The sequence below is a fragment of the Oncorhynchus nerka genome, linkage group LG1, assembly GCF_034236695.1.
Source record: "Oncorhynchus nerka isolate Pitt River linkage group LG1, Oner_Uvic_2.0, whole genome shotgun sequence".
Classification (NCBI taxonomy): Eukaryota; Metazoa; Chordata; class Actinopteri; order Salmoniformes; family Salmonidae; genus Oncorhynchus; species Oncorhynchus nerka.
Genome location: NC_088396.1, coordinates 15,283,798 through 15,299,991, shown reverse-complemented (window position 1 = coordinate 15,299,991; position 16,194 = coordinate 15,283,798). Strand labels below are relative to the sequence as shown.

The following is a 16,194-nucleotide window of genomic DNA, read 5'->3' as shown; positions in this document are numbered from 1 at the left end:
AAATTGACTGACTTGCCTAGTTAAATAAAGGTTAAATAATATACATTTAAAAAATAAAAAATCTATTCCAGCCAATAAAATGAGCCCATCCTCCTATAGCTCCTCCCACCATTCCTCTCTGTTCAAAATGGAGATGTTCTCAGTGGCGCTGCTCGTGCTCTAATAGACGTCTTAATAGGACAGATACAATGATGCGATGTCTATCTAAGTCTATGAACATTCCTGCAATCTATTTTTTCTATCGTTCACTAACTCGTACAGTAGGTGGCAGCAATACACTTTATAGGTTGCAGTCTGCCAATAAACCTCGAAGAAGAAGAAGATTTGCCAACAATAAGGGGTTTCGATTAATCTAGCCCGGGCGACCAAAGGTAGCCATGTTTTGTATCGAGTGGAAATTGATTGCGTTTGTTTTTAAACCGGGCTAACTCCCGGGCGTGAGCCAGGTGCACCGTTCAAAGCCCACTGCCTAGTCGGCTCAAAAAAAAACATTAAGTGACGTAATTAAGCATGTGGAAATTAGTTGGATTCTGTGTTTTCACATGCGAAAGTGATTTATTTTGATAAAAACGCTTTATCTGCTTCCCAATGAAGACTAGTTTGAAAATGCTAAGAGATGTTGTATGATTCTGGACGAGCCACCGTGCTGCCTTGTGGACAACATGACCGAGTGGCGCAGATTGCTGTTCTATTCGAAAAGTGCGCTCCTCCCTCACCGATTTTTCCCATTCATGTGACGGCCCAGAGACCGGTGCCCCACGGTTCAGCATAATCGAATCCACCCATTGGTCCCTTCCGCCCCATGTCATTTGATTAGTGAAGTAGTTTGCACTGCAGTCACCGCAAGGAGTGTAGCAACGTGAACTGTCAGACACAGATGGTGGACTTGACATGGAGAGGTATCGGTAAGTTGTCTTGTCTTTTTTTTGTTTTTGTTAGCAACTTGGAGGAGATTAGACACAATTGCACCCGGTACATTCATTGCCTTTGACAAGCTAGCATGTCACCTATGTATTAATAGCGCGCAAACTATCTGTATAGAGCAAGGTTAATTGGGCTGTCTATAGCTAACGTTAGCTCATTTAGATAATGGGCATTTCCATGTAAAACGCCCCATGATTCACGAGCACTAACGGGAAGTTCATTAGAGCGCATTACATTTGGTGTCAAATGAAAGCTAAGAGTCTATATATATATATATATATATATATATATATATATATATATATATATATATATATATTCTATGAAATGTCATTCTGTTACCAAATAGGTAACCGAATGACTGCAACTAAATTGTCTACTATGGGAACTCCTAGTAGTCACAACTCCGTTGGGTCACCTTCTACTGTACTGTCATACAGTTATGTTCAGGTCATAACTGTTTTCTTTATCGGTCTGTCGTGTGGTGGTCAACGCAAACGTGTGAAACAAGTCTTAACAGTCTCTCGCTGTCTTCCTCTCGCTCTCTCTTCATCTTTGTCTCTTGTCTGTCTTCTCTCTCCAGTTAATGTCATCTCTCGCAGCTCTTATGGAGACCTACCCATGAGCCCCCTCTATCCATTAGCTGTAACCAGCACTCTCACCCTCTTGAGAACTGACTGACACCCCCCGGGTGTCCATATGGACGTTGGAATATAGTTGAAATTTGGTCAATCCAAATCTGAACCAATCATCGACGTCTGTTTCACAAGTTCGGACAGTACAGTGAATACAATTAGAGAATGTAGGTCAGTATATATAGTACAGTAGAGCCCACTAGAGTACAGTATAATTTACTGTAATGAACTACTGTGCTGTACTGTGATGTCCGAACTTGTGAAACATAGATGTCTATGCTTGATCCAGACCACCCAAATTTGGTCTTGTTTTGGAGCGGAGCTCATTAGAAGTGGCAGTGTGCGAATCCTCATACTAACATACTTAATAGTATGCAAAACAATGTTTTATAGTATGCAACATTTTTTTTTAAAGTACTCAATGCGTCATATAAAGTGAGATATGATATAATGTGAGTGCCATTTGTTAATTTTGGTACAGATCATCATCAGATCATCTGATTATCAGCTGTTGTCAAAGACGAGTGAATTCTACTAGATCAAACGTAGAAATGAGTGTGCAGTTTAAGTATGTAGTACGCTTGTATGGGTATTTTGACAGGGCTAGTGTGTAGAAAGGAGGAGGATGTACACTACCGTTCAAAAGTTTGGGGTCACTTACGAACACCTCACAAGTCCTCAACCGGCAGCTTCATTAAATAGTAGCCACAAAACACCAGTCTCGACGTCAACAGTGAAGAGGTGACTCCGGGATGCTGGCCTTCTAGGCAGAGTTCCTCTGTCCAGTGTCTGTGTTCTTTTGCCCATCTTAATCTTTTCATTTTTATTGGCCAGTCTGAGATATGGCTTCTTTGCAACGCTGCCTAGAAGGACATCATCCCAGAGTCATCTCTTCATTGTTGACGTTGACATGGGTGTTTTGCGGGTAATATTTAATGACGCTGCCATTTGAGGACTTGTGAGGCGTCTGTTTCTCAAACTAGACACACTAATGTACTTGTCCTTTTGCTCATTTGCGCACCGGGGCCTCCCACTCTTTCTTGTCTGGTAAGAGCCAGTTTGGTCACACAAAACTGAGGGAGATTTTACCGTCGTTCTGTTACGAAACGTTACATTTGCACTGCTCTTCAAGTAAATGTCGTTTTCAAAAATCTGTGGGAGTTGTTATTTAGGCCTAGTCCTCAAGTTGTATGGTTTGTGTAACTTTGCAATCAATGTTTTTTGTTTGGCATACTTTTAAAGTAAAAAATCAGTCTGTTACCATGGAATTGCCCTTATCCCAGGTCATAAAATGAACACCTGCCACCTGCCAAATGCGGTTTGATTTAGGTATTGGTGGGTAAGACGGTCTATTTCACCAGCCACATTGGCGGGTGGTCAATTTTCAGAGCTTTACAGTGAATTACATTTCTGAATAAAAAATAGTTAAGGCAAGTTGAGCACATGTGAGTGTCAATTTATTGAAGAAAAATGCTGCGGTAGCTGTTTTCAAAGCATGTCTTCTGTTTTGATTCAGAGATGCTAATCGCACAAAGAAATACAAATTCTATATCACGCACCAACACTGCCTGGCAGGAGAGCTGTACGCTCTGAGTGAAGTGCTGATAGATTCATTTTTGGAGGCGCTGCACAGAGGCATAAAAGTTGTTGGTCTAATTTAGTCTAAAGTCTACAAAGTGAGACTTTGTCCTCGCTTCTTGGCTATTTATATTGTTTTGTTCACAAGCTCAGTTATTTTTCCATGTTAGTTTGAGTCTGCTGATAGTGAAGAGATGCCCAAATCTCACACGCTGACACATTATACTAATTCAGTGACCCTGTTACCTTGGTAACCTCTTGTCATTAAAGGGGCAGCTAAACATTTTTGTATCTGATATTTTGGTTAAAAGACTCGGTCACAAAAATATGTAATTCAATTTAGAAACATACCACATTTTCTTACTACGTAATAATATATTTCTTGCTTTTAGAAACATTACAAGGCATGGTCATCCATTTTGTTTTAATGTAATTATGGCAAGAGAGCGAGAGAATACTTAAGTTCACACAGGACACCAGATAAGACAGGAGAATCTCACCAGATAGGACAGACTGACCCTAGCCCCCCGGCAAATAGATTATTGCAGCATAGATACTGGAGTCTGAGAGGGTCAGGGGACACTGGCCCTATCTGACGATATCCCCGGACAGGGCCAACTAGGCAGGATATAACCCCACCCACTTCGCCAAGGCACAGACCCCACACCACTAGAGGGATATCAATAGACCACCAACTTACTACCCTGAGACAAGGCTGAGTATAGCTTAAGAAGATCTCCTCCACCGCACAAACGCAAAACCGGGCAGAAGATCACATCAGTAGCTCAACTCACTCAAGTCGAGTATATCGGGGGGAAAAAGCCTGTTACAACGTGACACAACCCTCCTAGGGGCGGCATGGGAGAGCACTAGTAAGCTAGTGACTCACCCCCGTAATAGGCTTAAAGGCAGAGAATCCCAGTGGCGAGAGGGGAGACTGCAAGGGCGGTTCATCACTCCAGTGCCTTACCGTTCACCTTCGCCAACCCAGGGCCAGACTACACTCAATCATAGGACCTACTCTGTAAAGACTTAAACGCAGACTCTCTTGACCTTTCTCACATGGATAGGTAGACCATTCCATTAATATTTAGTTCTATAGGAGAAAGCCCTGCCTTCAGCTGTTTGCTTAGAAATTCTAGGGACAATAAGGGGGCCTGCGTCTTGTGACCATAGCGTGCGGGTAGGGACACTAAGTATGTGGACACCTCTTCAAATTGGTGGATTCGGCTATTTCAGCTACACCCGTTGCTGACCGGTGAATAAAATCGAGCACACAGCCATGCATTCTCCATAAACAAATGTTGGCAGTAGAATGGCTCGGACTAAAGAGCTCAGTGGCTTGCAACGTGGCACCGTCATAGGATGCCACCTTTCCAATAAGTCAGTTCATCAAATTTCTACCCATGTAGAGCTGCCCCGGTCAACTGTTAGTGGCGTTACTGTGAAGTGGAAACGACAAGGAGCAACAACGGCTCAGACGTGAAGTGGTGGGCCACACAAGCTCACAGAACGGGACTGCCGAGTGATGAAGCGCATGGCTTCATCGCCCAACAACAATGACGGGTAGGCCGTCATTGTAAATAAGAATTTGTTCTTAACTGACTTCCCTAGTTAAATAAATGTTCAATAAAATAAATAATAAAACCTTGCCAATGCTCATTGCTGCGGGGACTTGCTTCCATTCAGCCATCTTCCAACATCTAGTGGAAAGCCTTCCCAGGCTGTTATAGCAGCAAAGGGGGGGACCAACTCCATATTAATGTCCATGACTTTGGAATGAGATGTTCGAGCAGGTGTCCACATACTTTTTGGTCACGTAGTGTATGTTCAGCAGGACCAAATTGGAAACATTGGTAGGAGCAAGTCCAGTAAAACCTTGGAATCAGCCCTAGCCTTAACAGGAAGCCAGTGTAGAGGCTATAGCACTGGAGTAATATGGTCTAGTTGTTTGGTTCTAGTGCTAAACACGGCTGCTACAATTGACTAACTAAAGTGTATTTAGTGCTGTAGCCCGGAAAGTAGAGCATTGCAGTAGTCTAATCTAGAAGTGACACAAGCATGGATTTGTTTTTCGGTGTAATTTTTGGACAAAAAAGTTTCAAATGTTTTAATGTTACGAAGATTAATAAATGCTGCCCTTGAAATATTATTTTATATGTACGTCAAAAGAGATCAGAGTCCAGAGTGAAGTCAGGGGTCCTTCACAGTTTTTATTTGAGACGACTTTACAACCATCAAGATGAATTGTCTGATCAAACAGCAGATCTCTTTTTGTTTTTTGGGACTTAAAACTAGCATCGCTGTTTTGTCCGAGTTGTTTAAAAGTAGCTTACACTGTCAAAGGTTGCATTAGGCTACAAAGTACCTACTAGCTAACTGATAGACGGGGTTGCATTTGGTGTGTGTTTTACCAGTTACCCATCTAATTTCTACCTAGTATTTACACGGTAGTTACATATGTTGTCAGTCATTGGTACCACATTTTCTGGTTGTCGTCAGTGGATAAATGTAGACTGTTTTCTAGCTATCTTAGTGTTCAGTTTTGAGGAACATGCGTGTGAAAAAACGACTAAATTGTTTTACTTCTGCAGACTTTTTTTTTCTTCCCAGAAATGTTTCAATTGCGTAAGACATTGTCATTACTGCTGTTTTTAGGGACTCTAAATTGTAATCGTAGTAGTTGACTGACCTCCATGTATTTTCTGTTTTCAGTGACTGGTAGTGACACCAGCAACCCCCAGCAGCTTGGTCAGCCATGAGAGCTGCTATCTGAGGACTTACGCCACCACCACCACTATGAAGGTCCCTGCCAACCTCAATATTTCCTATGGGGACATGGATCCCCCTGACACCCCTCCCACCATGTCCATTGACAAGCTCTTCCCAGCACTCCTGGAGTGCTTTGGGATCATCTTGTGTGGCTACATTGCTGGTCGAGCAAACATCATCACATCCACACAGGCCAAAGGATTGGGGAACTTTGTGTCCAAGTTTGCCCTCCCAGCATTGCTCTTTAAGAACATGGTACTCTTGGACTTTGGCAATGTCATCTGGCCATTTCTGTGGAGTATTCTCATCGCCAAAGTGTCTGTGTTTTTCATTGTGTGTGTGATTACACTACTGGTTGCCAGTCCCGACACTCGCTTCAGCAAAGCTGGTCTCTTCTCAATCTTTGCTACTCAAAGCAATGACTTTGCTTTGGGATATCCTATTGGTGAGTGTTGTGTTCTTCTTCTTTCCATCCTTTGTTTCACTCCACTTGATGAAGGAAAAAGGAAACCACACACTGCTCTTGATAGTATCACTGATCTTTAATAAGCTTATCGGTATGTCATTTTATTATCAGTGTTACTATCGAGAGCACTGTGCGGTTTCCTTTTTCCTTCATCTTGTTCAACTGTTACCATGCACCTGCAGAAAAGATTGCTCAGATGTGCGAGTGCCTTTTTGAATTTTGAGTTTCACTCCACTTAAAATTTGAGAGCCTCCTCCTGGCAGAACCTCAGAACAAAGGAAATTGATGTCTCGAATGTCTTTTATACTTTAAATCTTATTTGGTTGGTTTGTGACACAGATTTTGACTCACTCTGCTCTCCTCCCTAAAATATACCTTCCTAAACTGTACCTTTTTTTATTAATTTTTTTAATATATATTTTTTTTTTTTTACAGTTGAGGCCTTGTATAAGAACACCCACCCGGAGTACCTACAGTACATCTACCTGGTGGCCCCAGTGTCTCTTATGCTTCTCAACCCAATTGGCTTTGCCTTCTGTGAGATCCAGAAGTGGAGGGACCAGAGAGACCGGCAGCAGAACAAACTCCAAATAGTGGGTGTGGTCGTCCTTCAAGTTCTGAAGAACCCCATCGTCTTCATGGTTGTTATTGGCATCATCTTCCACTTCATCCTGGCCCAGAAGATCCCTGCTTTCATGGAGCAGTTTGTGGACGGCCTGGCCAACTCTTTTGGAGGAGCGGCTCTGTTCTACTTGGGCCTCTCCATGGTGGGCCAGTTGGGAAAGCTCACCAGGTCTACTGTTGTAGCCCTGATCCTGCTCATCACTGCAAAACTGTGAGTATTTTGGGGTGGATTTAGGAGGGATTGTTTGAGAATGTTAGGGTAGATTATTACACATGTACAGTATAATGGCCTATATATTTTTTTTAACCTATTACTGACTTAAACTGCGATATAATTTCATATTCATATAGGCCTGCAGTTCATATATGTTCATCCTGTTCTTAAAGCGTTAGGTCCTGACACTGTATAATTACAACTAAGACCACACCTGCTTGTTATTACATTTTTGTGTTGGTGTAATGTCATGCAGGTCTGGGCCTGTCGGAGAGCTGACAACATGTTATTGACTCAGAATTAACTCTAGATCCATATAGGTCTGTCACACAAGGGAACCGTAGGCTCATGACTACCATTGTATTACCAACATTCTTCAATGATGGCACCCACCCACATTTCAGTGTTTTGACCTGCAGAACATTATTGTCAAGAGTTAGGAGAAGAAATAGTCTCTTTCTTCTCGCCTGATGATTCATTGTGAAGGAATCCAGTGTTTCTCTTGTAAACCTATAGTAACGTTAAACTTTAAATAACGTGTTTTTTTTTGTGTTTTTTTTTTCCTTCTGGAGGTTGGTGATGCCGTTGATCTGTCGAGAAATGGTGGAGCTACTGTATGCCGACCACACCAACTCTGGTCTCAACCAATCCAGTCTCTCCAACTATGCCTTCCTCTATGGAGTCTTCCCTACCGCCCCCAGTGTGGCCATCTATGCTGCTCACTATAACATGGAGCTACAAGTTGTAAGTCATCAACCCTCTCCTGTATGGATAGAAATTAGGGATGCACCGATATGACATTTTTTACCGATATCCGATATTTTCCTTGCCCCCCCTTTTTTTTGGCCTTTTAAACATTCTAGTACAGTTAAATAATTGAAACACACACACTGACCAACAAGTTATTTTGTTGGAATTTATGTCCCCATTACCAGTAAAACATAATCAAAACATATTTCTTTCACTTACTTGCTGTGCTGTTTCGTTGTTCAATCTCAACCAGGATTTCATCATACATGTCACGCAGTGAAGTTCCAGCTCTGTCTGTCCGTGACGCCTCTTCCTCCGTGCACACTGTCACTGTGTCCGTTTCTATCTTGTCCAGCTGTGTCTGTAACATTTCACATTAAACCCTGTTTCTTGTCTGCATCGAAGTAGTGGTCCTTATACCTAGAGGCTCAGAGAGAATGCCACCAAATCGCTTGTTCACAGCCTCTAGTAGAGTACTTTTCCAAGTTAACCCGACGGTCTGTGTCGGCAGTTTTGTTGAGAAGGCATTTCAATGCCACGACAGAGGGTATCACGTCTGCTGCAGATACAGTTGATGAGCTTATTTCTCCAGTCAGTTGTTCGAATGGAGCCAGGAGTGTTCAGGTTTCAAACATGTTCTCAAATGCCATTTGAAATGGCAGCAGCCGTATGAGAACAAGCACATTCTTGAACATGCAACACTGCTTTCCTGAGTACGGAATCCTCGTCGACCCACTGTGCTGTCAGACTCTATGCTTATGGGGCTGACATAGCAAGTAGCTACAATACTGTGTAACTCTGGGCAACATTTGAAAAATAGCGCCTACTTGGTAGTGTGTACCGGTGCTCGACCAGTTGGCGAAAGCCAACATCATCCACGACAGAGATCCGTTAATTGTCAAGGGCAATAAATTACATTATCTTGGCATTTAATGGATTTCGCCTTTTGAGTTGTCGCGCTAAAATATTCTTACTCTTTCAAATAACTGCTCAACTTGTTGACTGCTCGATCCACACAGCAGACATTGTGGGCTAGGTTAAGAATGCTGTGCGGCACATGTAGCTCTATATTTCTTGTGGCGTCATTACGTCATCTACCTACGTTATATAGGTACAGCATGAATGTCAGCTTTGACATCATTTTTACACATCGGGCCAATGTTGTCATTTTTCACTAATATCGTCCGTTTCTGATATGCTTACCGATTTAAAAAATAATAATAATTTTTTTTTAAAAGTTGTGCATCCCTAATAGAAATGTATGACATAGGAAGACATTGACAGTGTCATAATTGTTTTCTAACAGGTTACCTCGGGGATGGTACTAAGCACATTCCTCTCAGCTCCCATAATGTATGTTTCTGCTTGGTTGCTGACAATACCATGGATGGACCCTAAGCCATTGATGGATTCACTGCAGAATGTCAGCTTTAATGTCAGCATCATCAGCTTAGTTACACTGGTGAGTTGTTGACTGCCTCCCCACCATTATGAACTATCATTAACTGTAGTCTATCTCCTGACTGGCTTTGTGCTAGTTAGCCTATTCTATTTCAGACAGGGTGGTCGGATTTCAGAAAATTATAAGCCCCAAGCACGGTGCTGTGTTGATTTGTACTAAAGTGTCTTTGTACCTAATGCCATTTATATTGTGGAATTCGAGGACAGTAGTATTAGGTGATACAGTTTAGGCTGGTCTACATCAATTCTGTATTGACAAAGGGATATAATGATATGGAAAAGCACAGGAAGTCTATGAAGAGCAGGGATGTGACTTGAAACCAAGCAGTTCAAAGTCATCAGCAGGATGTCTCTGTCTGGAGCCAATGATATGATACGTGAGACTTACTTCCTCCTATCATGTGACCTCAGTTTCACTTCTGTAACGAACCGGGAACACATTGCTAGTAAAAATCTGATGGTGTAAAAAGGACTTTATAAATACATTTGATTTGGGACTGTTTATTTTCTGTTCCTGTTCCCATTCGACTTGCCATTTTATTTATTTTTTCTCGACTGGCGTCAATCTTTTTTATATACTGTGATATAATTGCACTGGCTTGCTCTAGAATGCATGTGGTGTTGTGATATGGGTTTATGAAATTGCAATTCCGGTTTACATGAAGACGTATGTTATCGTTTTCTGTATGGTTTGTGTAGACGAGCAAATCTAGTTTTTGAGGTATTTTTGTTACAGGTTTGGACAGTGACCGTCATGTTCCTGAGTAAGAAATTCAAGAGACTACCTCACATGTTCACCCTCAACCTGTTCCTGGCACAGGCAAGGCTTTTGAACATCTGTTACTTTTCACAAAAACATTCTTCAACTGACACATTGTATGTCCAAGGAATAATGTCATATTGTCCATAGTAGAAAGTTGTAAGTGCAATATCACTGTGTAAAAGTTGTCATTGATTGTTTTTCTATTGACGTGTGCCTCTCCGTGCGTCCAGATTCTGGCTTGTGTCGGCATGATCCTGTGGAACTTTGTCGTGCGCCAAGACAGCTTCATTGGACACGTGTTGACGTTCACACTGTTGTATGGCTCACTGTACAGTACTTACGTGTGGCCAGGTATGTCCGTCACCTTTATACCACCACCATTCTCTCCTACAGTATGCTATTGTGTTGCGCGTTTGACATGCTGCAATTCGAAAGGAAAAAGGGTGAACGGTGTGGCGTCTAGCGACGACGATGATCTCGAGCTAGAGTGCGCGTTGTGGTGTTTTCAGGTCTGATAGCGTTTTCCCTTGTGCTGATGAAGACGGGTGGTGAGCTGAAGGTTGCGCCAGGCTTCCTGGTGATTGCAGGCTGGGGGTGAGTCATGAGTTAAAAAAAATCCCCCACTGAAGTAATGAAATAGCTGGAAACCAAGAGACCTTTTTTGTTTGTTGAATCTGCTGCTCAAACAGTCCTCATCTGATGCCAACAGAGTCCCAGGCCTTGTGGCAGCAGTGCTCCTCATAACTGGGAAGAGGATGCCTGACACCATCGACTCTGCGTTCTTCTACGGGACACCCCAGGTGAGACTGACTGGGGAAAGGAGACATTCAGATTCGCCTCTCGTAGAACATGACTTCATCATCCTGACCTTCCATCTTTTTGACTTCCGCAGAACATCTGCACCTCAGTTGTGCTTGCCTTCAGCATAGTGCTGAGTGGGGGCTCATTGATGGGCCTCAGTCGAGGAACATGGGATTCGAAGTACCAGGTCCTGGAGAGAGACTCTCTGTTGGGCACTACTGAGGATCTGAGGCCCCAGAGTTGTCCCGATACCCAAACTATCCCAGATATGTTGGAGCCAGGCAGAGCCAGAAGCATCAACCAAGGTATACTTGGTTTAGCAGGATTTATGACATGTATATTACAGTAGACTTGTTAATCAAGTGTGTGATGCTGATCAAATGTATCCTCTGTGTGTGTTGTCAGAGTGCCATATGTGTGACTGTGCTCCGTCCCAGCCCATGCCTGATATGATTGTCAGCACAAACAAAAATGACGCTCTTCTCATCGAGCCAGGTAGTGATTTTTAAGAAACCTCCAAACCTACATCCCTCTAGTCTTCATTTGAATTAGTTGTGTCAGATACCTCCTCTTCCTGTAGACAATGATATCGTTAAACCAAGGGCAAGGAGTTTCCCTGGTCAGGACAGGTGGTCAGACTAGGAAATACTCCTTGCCCCAGTTATCCCCACACAAATGTCACGCTTAGGTTAGTTAAGTGATTCATGTGAAACCATGTCATTACCCCGTGGGTCACCAGCCATGTCTGCTCTGTGGCCTTCCTCAGGTCAGTGTGGGACTGGCTGTGAGTCCACAGGCTGTCTACTGGCCCAGGAGGAGCAGCAGAGGCAGCTAGCAGACAGACAGGTGGCCCGCCACGTGCTCCTATGCCTGCTACTGACCGTCAGCCTATTAGCTGTGAGTGACTCAGCATCACACAAAGCTCCCTCAGGATAAGATGCAACCTAATTGGTTGGGATGTTCCTCAAGGGTCAGTTAATGTAGTGATGAAATGTTGTGCTCGAGTTATTATGCCATTACCTCACAGCTAGGCCTACCTTATGCAACACAGCCTGTTGATTTAGTTTTACCCCTGTCCTGCCCTTCAGTTTTTGGGTTAGTATGATGATCCCTGTTTGACTGCATGTCTCTCTCCATGCTTTTAGAACCTGTCCAGCTGCCTGTGGTGGCTGTTTAATCGCGTTCCTGGGAGACTCTACTTAGAGCTGCAATTCTTCTGTGCTGTGGTCAACTATGGACAGGTACAATAGGCCTGGCCTAGACATAATGGCATTAACAACTGCTCTATTCATTTTAATGGTGGTGTTTACATATCTGTGTTTTCTGTCCTCAGGGCTTCATCTCATTCGGGATTTTTGGTCTGGACAAACATCTGATAATACTGCCATTTAAAAAGAGGTAAGTGGTTCCCTGACTTGCATTTCATAGGATCTAGTAGTAAGCTGTGTGTTGAATAAGACGCCTTGACATGTATTTTTGTGCAGGATGTCCAGTCTGTGGCATAGTATGAAGCCAGAGGAGCAGCCTCAACTGGTTGTGTCTGACGACATCATGATGACCTGCACTCAATTCACCAAATACCACAAAGAGCAGTGTGTCCGGGACATTGTCCAGAAGAAGAGGTCAGGGTCCACTTTGCTTATGATTTGACCGTCTGGCATAGTTTTTGTATACCCATTGATCCTCCCTAATATAAATTATTTTTTTTCATGGCTTTTGGTCCATGGGTTGTGTTCTCTCTTGCTTTTGTCTGTGCGCCATCTTCCTCCTCCTGTCTATCTGCTCCCTCCTCCTCCCCCTCTCTTTCTGTTGTTCCTATTGGCCCTGGTAGCTGTGGGGAGTGCCTAACTGGCCTGTTGGTGAATCTGTCCTCCGACACACAGGTGTGGGGAGAGGATGGTGGCGGACACTTTTCTTGGCAGTGAGCTGGTGGAGTGGCTGTTGCAGGTGGGTCTGTCACAGGACCGAGGAGAGGCGCTGCTCTACGGTGGCCGACTGCAGCAGGGTGGGGTTCTCCAGCACATCACCCAGGAGTACGGCTTCCAAGATGACGAGCTGCACTACCGCTTCACAGCGTAAGGAGGGCCCTGGGCAGGCCCCGTCTCAAGGGCTCTCCTGAGGCACAGGATGACAGAGGTCGGCTAACTACCTACCAAACCTGAAACCAGGTCTCTACCTACCTAGCAGTAATAACCAATAGAGGTGAATTGAAGAGTGCTGCTTTTTGAAATACTCATACTGTTTTGCACATGGGAAATATGCAGTCATAACAAGCATTGAGCACTTGTTTGTTTTTTTCTTTTGAACTGTCCGTTGTAATATGTTTGTGTGGTACCGTATGCATAACGAGATTTAAGTTTGCCAAGGAGGCAGATCTAATAATGAATAATCTTGCAAAATGTTTGTCAAATATCTTGCATTATCATCTCAAGTTGTACAGACTAGCTTGTATACCCTTGATGACACTCGTATACCATGAGGCTGATTGAACATGTTATTTAGTTCAAATGACAAGAATGGTATTTGTCAATGTGACTTCAGGTATTAAAAATAGAATAATGTAATGTTGCTGTGTATTCTAAATTTCCTTAATTTGGCCATTGTTTAGAACTTGAAAATAGGATACGGCAGCTAGATATATTTTGAATCATGTAGATAGAACGGTGTCAAATGTTTATGGATGCAGACTTGTCTGCTGAGGCGTGGTTTTGGTTTTGACTTATTTTAATGATTCTTGGCCAGGAAATATACATTTCTGATCAGCTATCTTTTGGGATTTCTAAATACACAATTACATTTCAATTTGTTGGGAGAAAAGGAGGACAATACCAAATGTGCCAGATTAAATGTAATCTGTATTATGTGTTACTTTTTGTCCTTTTAATGGGGTTGTGCTTATTACGGTTGCTAATAAGGTAATTGAGCCATGTATTCACCTTGTTTGGCATTATGAATGTTTGAATGATGGTTTGTCAATGTATTATTTTTTCCCATGTCACTTGACTGAGAATATACGGTGTCATGTACTTTGAAGCCAACTAATGCTGCATGTTCCTCTGATTCCCAGCCTGTTCTGAAAGAAAACAACTATTGCACCTCTGGTTTACGCAATTCCTTTTATACTGGTTTAAAACAGAACTGGTGGATACATGTTGTGGTAACGTGTGGCTCTATCTTTAGGCCTTTTCAGGGGGTTTCCAGATGCCTGACGGCAGTGCTGTAATAACGTGAATTTGTCCTGTTCTTTTACTTCAAATAAGCCTATGTTAATCACTCAGTAAACAGCTCAAAGGTCAAACTAAAGGCAGCTCTCTCCTCAACTGCTCTAGTATTACTGTTTGGTTAAATATAAAACAAGGATTTTAAAGAAAATGACAGGCTGTAACCATGACCCAGATGTATTAATACGTTTTACTGATGAGCAGCAATTTGTGAAACTACCATTTACTGTTACAATGTAGTGAAATTATTGCATGCTGGGGTTTGATCTTGAAACAACCCCTTATCATTCCAATATGAAAGATCCCACTAAATGTTACTGTACACGCTCAGTTCTTCCTGGCTTGAGTTAGAAAACAGGTGCACAACTGAAGTCGGGTCTTCAATACCACTTGATAAAAGTTTCTCCATCTCAGCCATCTTCTCCTTTTCTAACACTCTCATATTCTGCATGATCTTCTTTCCTTTGTCCTAAAAAAAAATAAAATGCTCAATTTAAGCCAAATATTTGCTTAATCTTTAAAGGGTTAAGATGTATAGATTAGGAAAAAAGTTCTGTACCTTGGTGCTGTCAATGATTCGAGCCACCACCTCGTGTTTGATAAACAGTGGATGTTTGCGATCTGGCTTGCTCTGGAAACGGGGTATCTTCTTCACAGGGTCATCAGGGCCATAACAGGGAGAGCTAGTTTGCTTCAACTGTTTAATGTCTTTCACAAAGATGAAAGGTTTGAAAACAGACCTGTTGTGTAAGAAAGGACCCTTAATATACAGTGATTTGCATAAACTTTAGATGGAACAATAACATGGCTAGGTAGGGTGTTTGAGCGGTGGCCAGCTACATACTGTACCTCTCAGGGTCAGGTGTTCCAGTGAAGTAGTGCACCCCTGGCAGGGTGGAGTCTGTTGGTACGACAGACACCATGCTTCCTGTTGTCATGAACATCCCCTCCATGTTGATGCCACTCTCCTTGTCCCTCAGGATTTCCATCATTGTCTCAGCTGTGATGTGTCCTAAATACTCAAAAGTAATTCATTGTAAATGGTTTGTCATCCTATATGAGGGCTCTCCGACCCTGTTCCTGGAGAGCTACCGTCCTGTGGGTTTTCGCTACAAACCTAATTTGGCGCACCTGAATTGAATAATTAGCTGGTTGATAAGTTGAATCAGGTTAGTTACAACTGGTGTTGGAGCGAAAACCTACAGGTCGGTAGCTCTCCAGAAAAAAAGGGTTGGAGAGCCCTGTCCTATATGGATTCACTATTCAGTTTTGATTCAAATCTGATCAAACCCATTTTTTTTCTACACTTGACACAAGACAACTAATCCATAAAGCAAAGGCCTACATCTACATATTTAACTCACCTTTACTTCGCTCTAGTAGGTTCCGTCCTTCGCAGTATCTGCTGCCAGACGCCTCTATTCTGGCTGTAGTCATGAAAGAGTACGTCTCAGCAAAACTGAACGGGGCCTTCCCGTCCCACCAGCCATGGCTCTTGGCATACTCCCTCATCCCAGGGTGTTCCTTGTCTATCTTGGTTGTTATGGAGTACTGATTGGAGATATTACGATATCCATCTAGAGGAGGATCAAAAACAACATTAAAAACTGTTAATACTGTTATGCAAGTTCACAAGTTGGGCAAACTTAAACCCTGATAGCTTAAATGTACCTCCCACTTTCTCTGCTGCCCAGTACTTCCCAGACGTCTCCATCACCCAGGCTTCCGTCCTGTCGGAGATGAGGAAGCTGTTGTGGTAGGTAAAGCCAGACTGGTCCTCCATGCAGTTTCCTCCCTGGCCATATTTCTCCAGCAGCTCAGCAATAACATCCACAGCCTTCTGAGCAGTCTCTGCTCTCTCCAGACCAAGTCTGCAAAGACAAAACCATCACATTGATGTGTCCCCATTATTTGCTTTACGGTGCAATGCATTTTTATTTTACAAGCAATAATTAGTTGAAGAATGACAAACTACAGACAGGAAC

General features: G+C 42.9%; 2 protein-coding genes across 5 annotated transcripts in view; one reads left to right on the top strand and one right to left on the bottom strand.

Annotated features, from left to right (window-relative positions):
- The first annotated feature begins 798 nt into the window (after positions 1 to 798).
- gpr155a (G protein-coupled receptor 155a) lies at positions 799 to 16,083 on the top strand. 3 transcript variants are annotated; one of them, XM_029624855.2, is made up of 16 exons: positions 799 to 905; positions 5,853 to 6,354; positions 6,811 to 7,210; positions 7,786 to 7,957; positions 9,270 to 9,425; positions 10,161 to 10,244; positions 10,418 to 10,538; positions 10,697 to 10,781; positions 10,897 to 10,987; positions 11,080 to 11,293; positions 11,394 to 11,483; positions 11,755 to 11,885; positions 12,134 to 12,229; positions 12,322 to 12,386; positions 12,473 to 12,610; positions 12,872 to 16,083. In XM_029624855.2, exons 2-16 carry the CDS (start codon positions 5,937 to 5,939, stop codon positions 13,065 to 13,067), a joined length of 2,457 nt encoding a protein of 818 aa, XP_029480715.1. In that variant the 5' UTR covers positions 799 to 905; positions 5,853 to 5,936; the 3' UTR covers positions 13,068 to 16,083. The 3 variants fall into 3 exon arrangements, with proteins under 3 accessions (XP_029480715.1, XP_029480801.1, XP_029480880.1); XM_029624941.2 differs by having other exon boundaries at positions 12,820 to 13,012; XM_029625020.2 differs by lacking the exons at positions 12,322 to 12,386; positions 12,473 to 12,610; positions 12,872 to 16,083 and having other exon boundaries at positions 11,755 to 11,958; positions 12,134 to 12,222.
- The window catches only part of scrn3 (secernin 3), a 5,820-nt gene continuing 4,006 nt past the window's right edge, over positions 14,381 to 16,194 (bottom strand). For both annotated transcript variants that reach the window (XM_065008892.1, XM_029625145.2), the window contains exons 4-8: positions 15,881 to 16,080; positions 15,574 to 15,786; positions 15,059 to 15,221; positions 14,769 to 14,949; positions 14,381 to 14,678 (exon numbers count right to left, since the gene is read on the bottom strand). In XM_065008892.1, the coding sequence (XP_064864964.1) occupies positions 14,517 to 14,678; positions 14,769 to 14,949; positions 15,059 to 15,221; positions 15,574 to 15,786; positions 15,881 to 16,080 (919 nt within the window). In that variant the 3' untranslated portion in view covers positions 14,381 to 14,516. The remainder of the gene's footprint in view (positions 14,679 to 14,768; positions 14,950 to 15,058; positions 15,222 to 15,573; positions 15,787 to 15,880; positions 16,081 to 16,194) is intronic.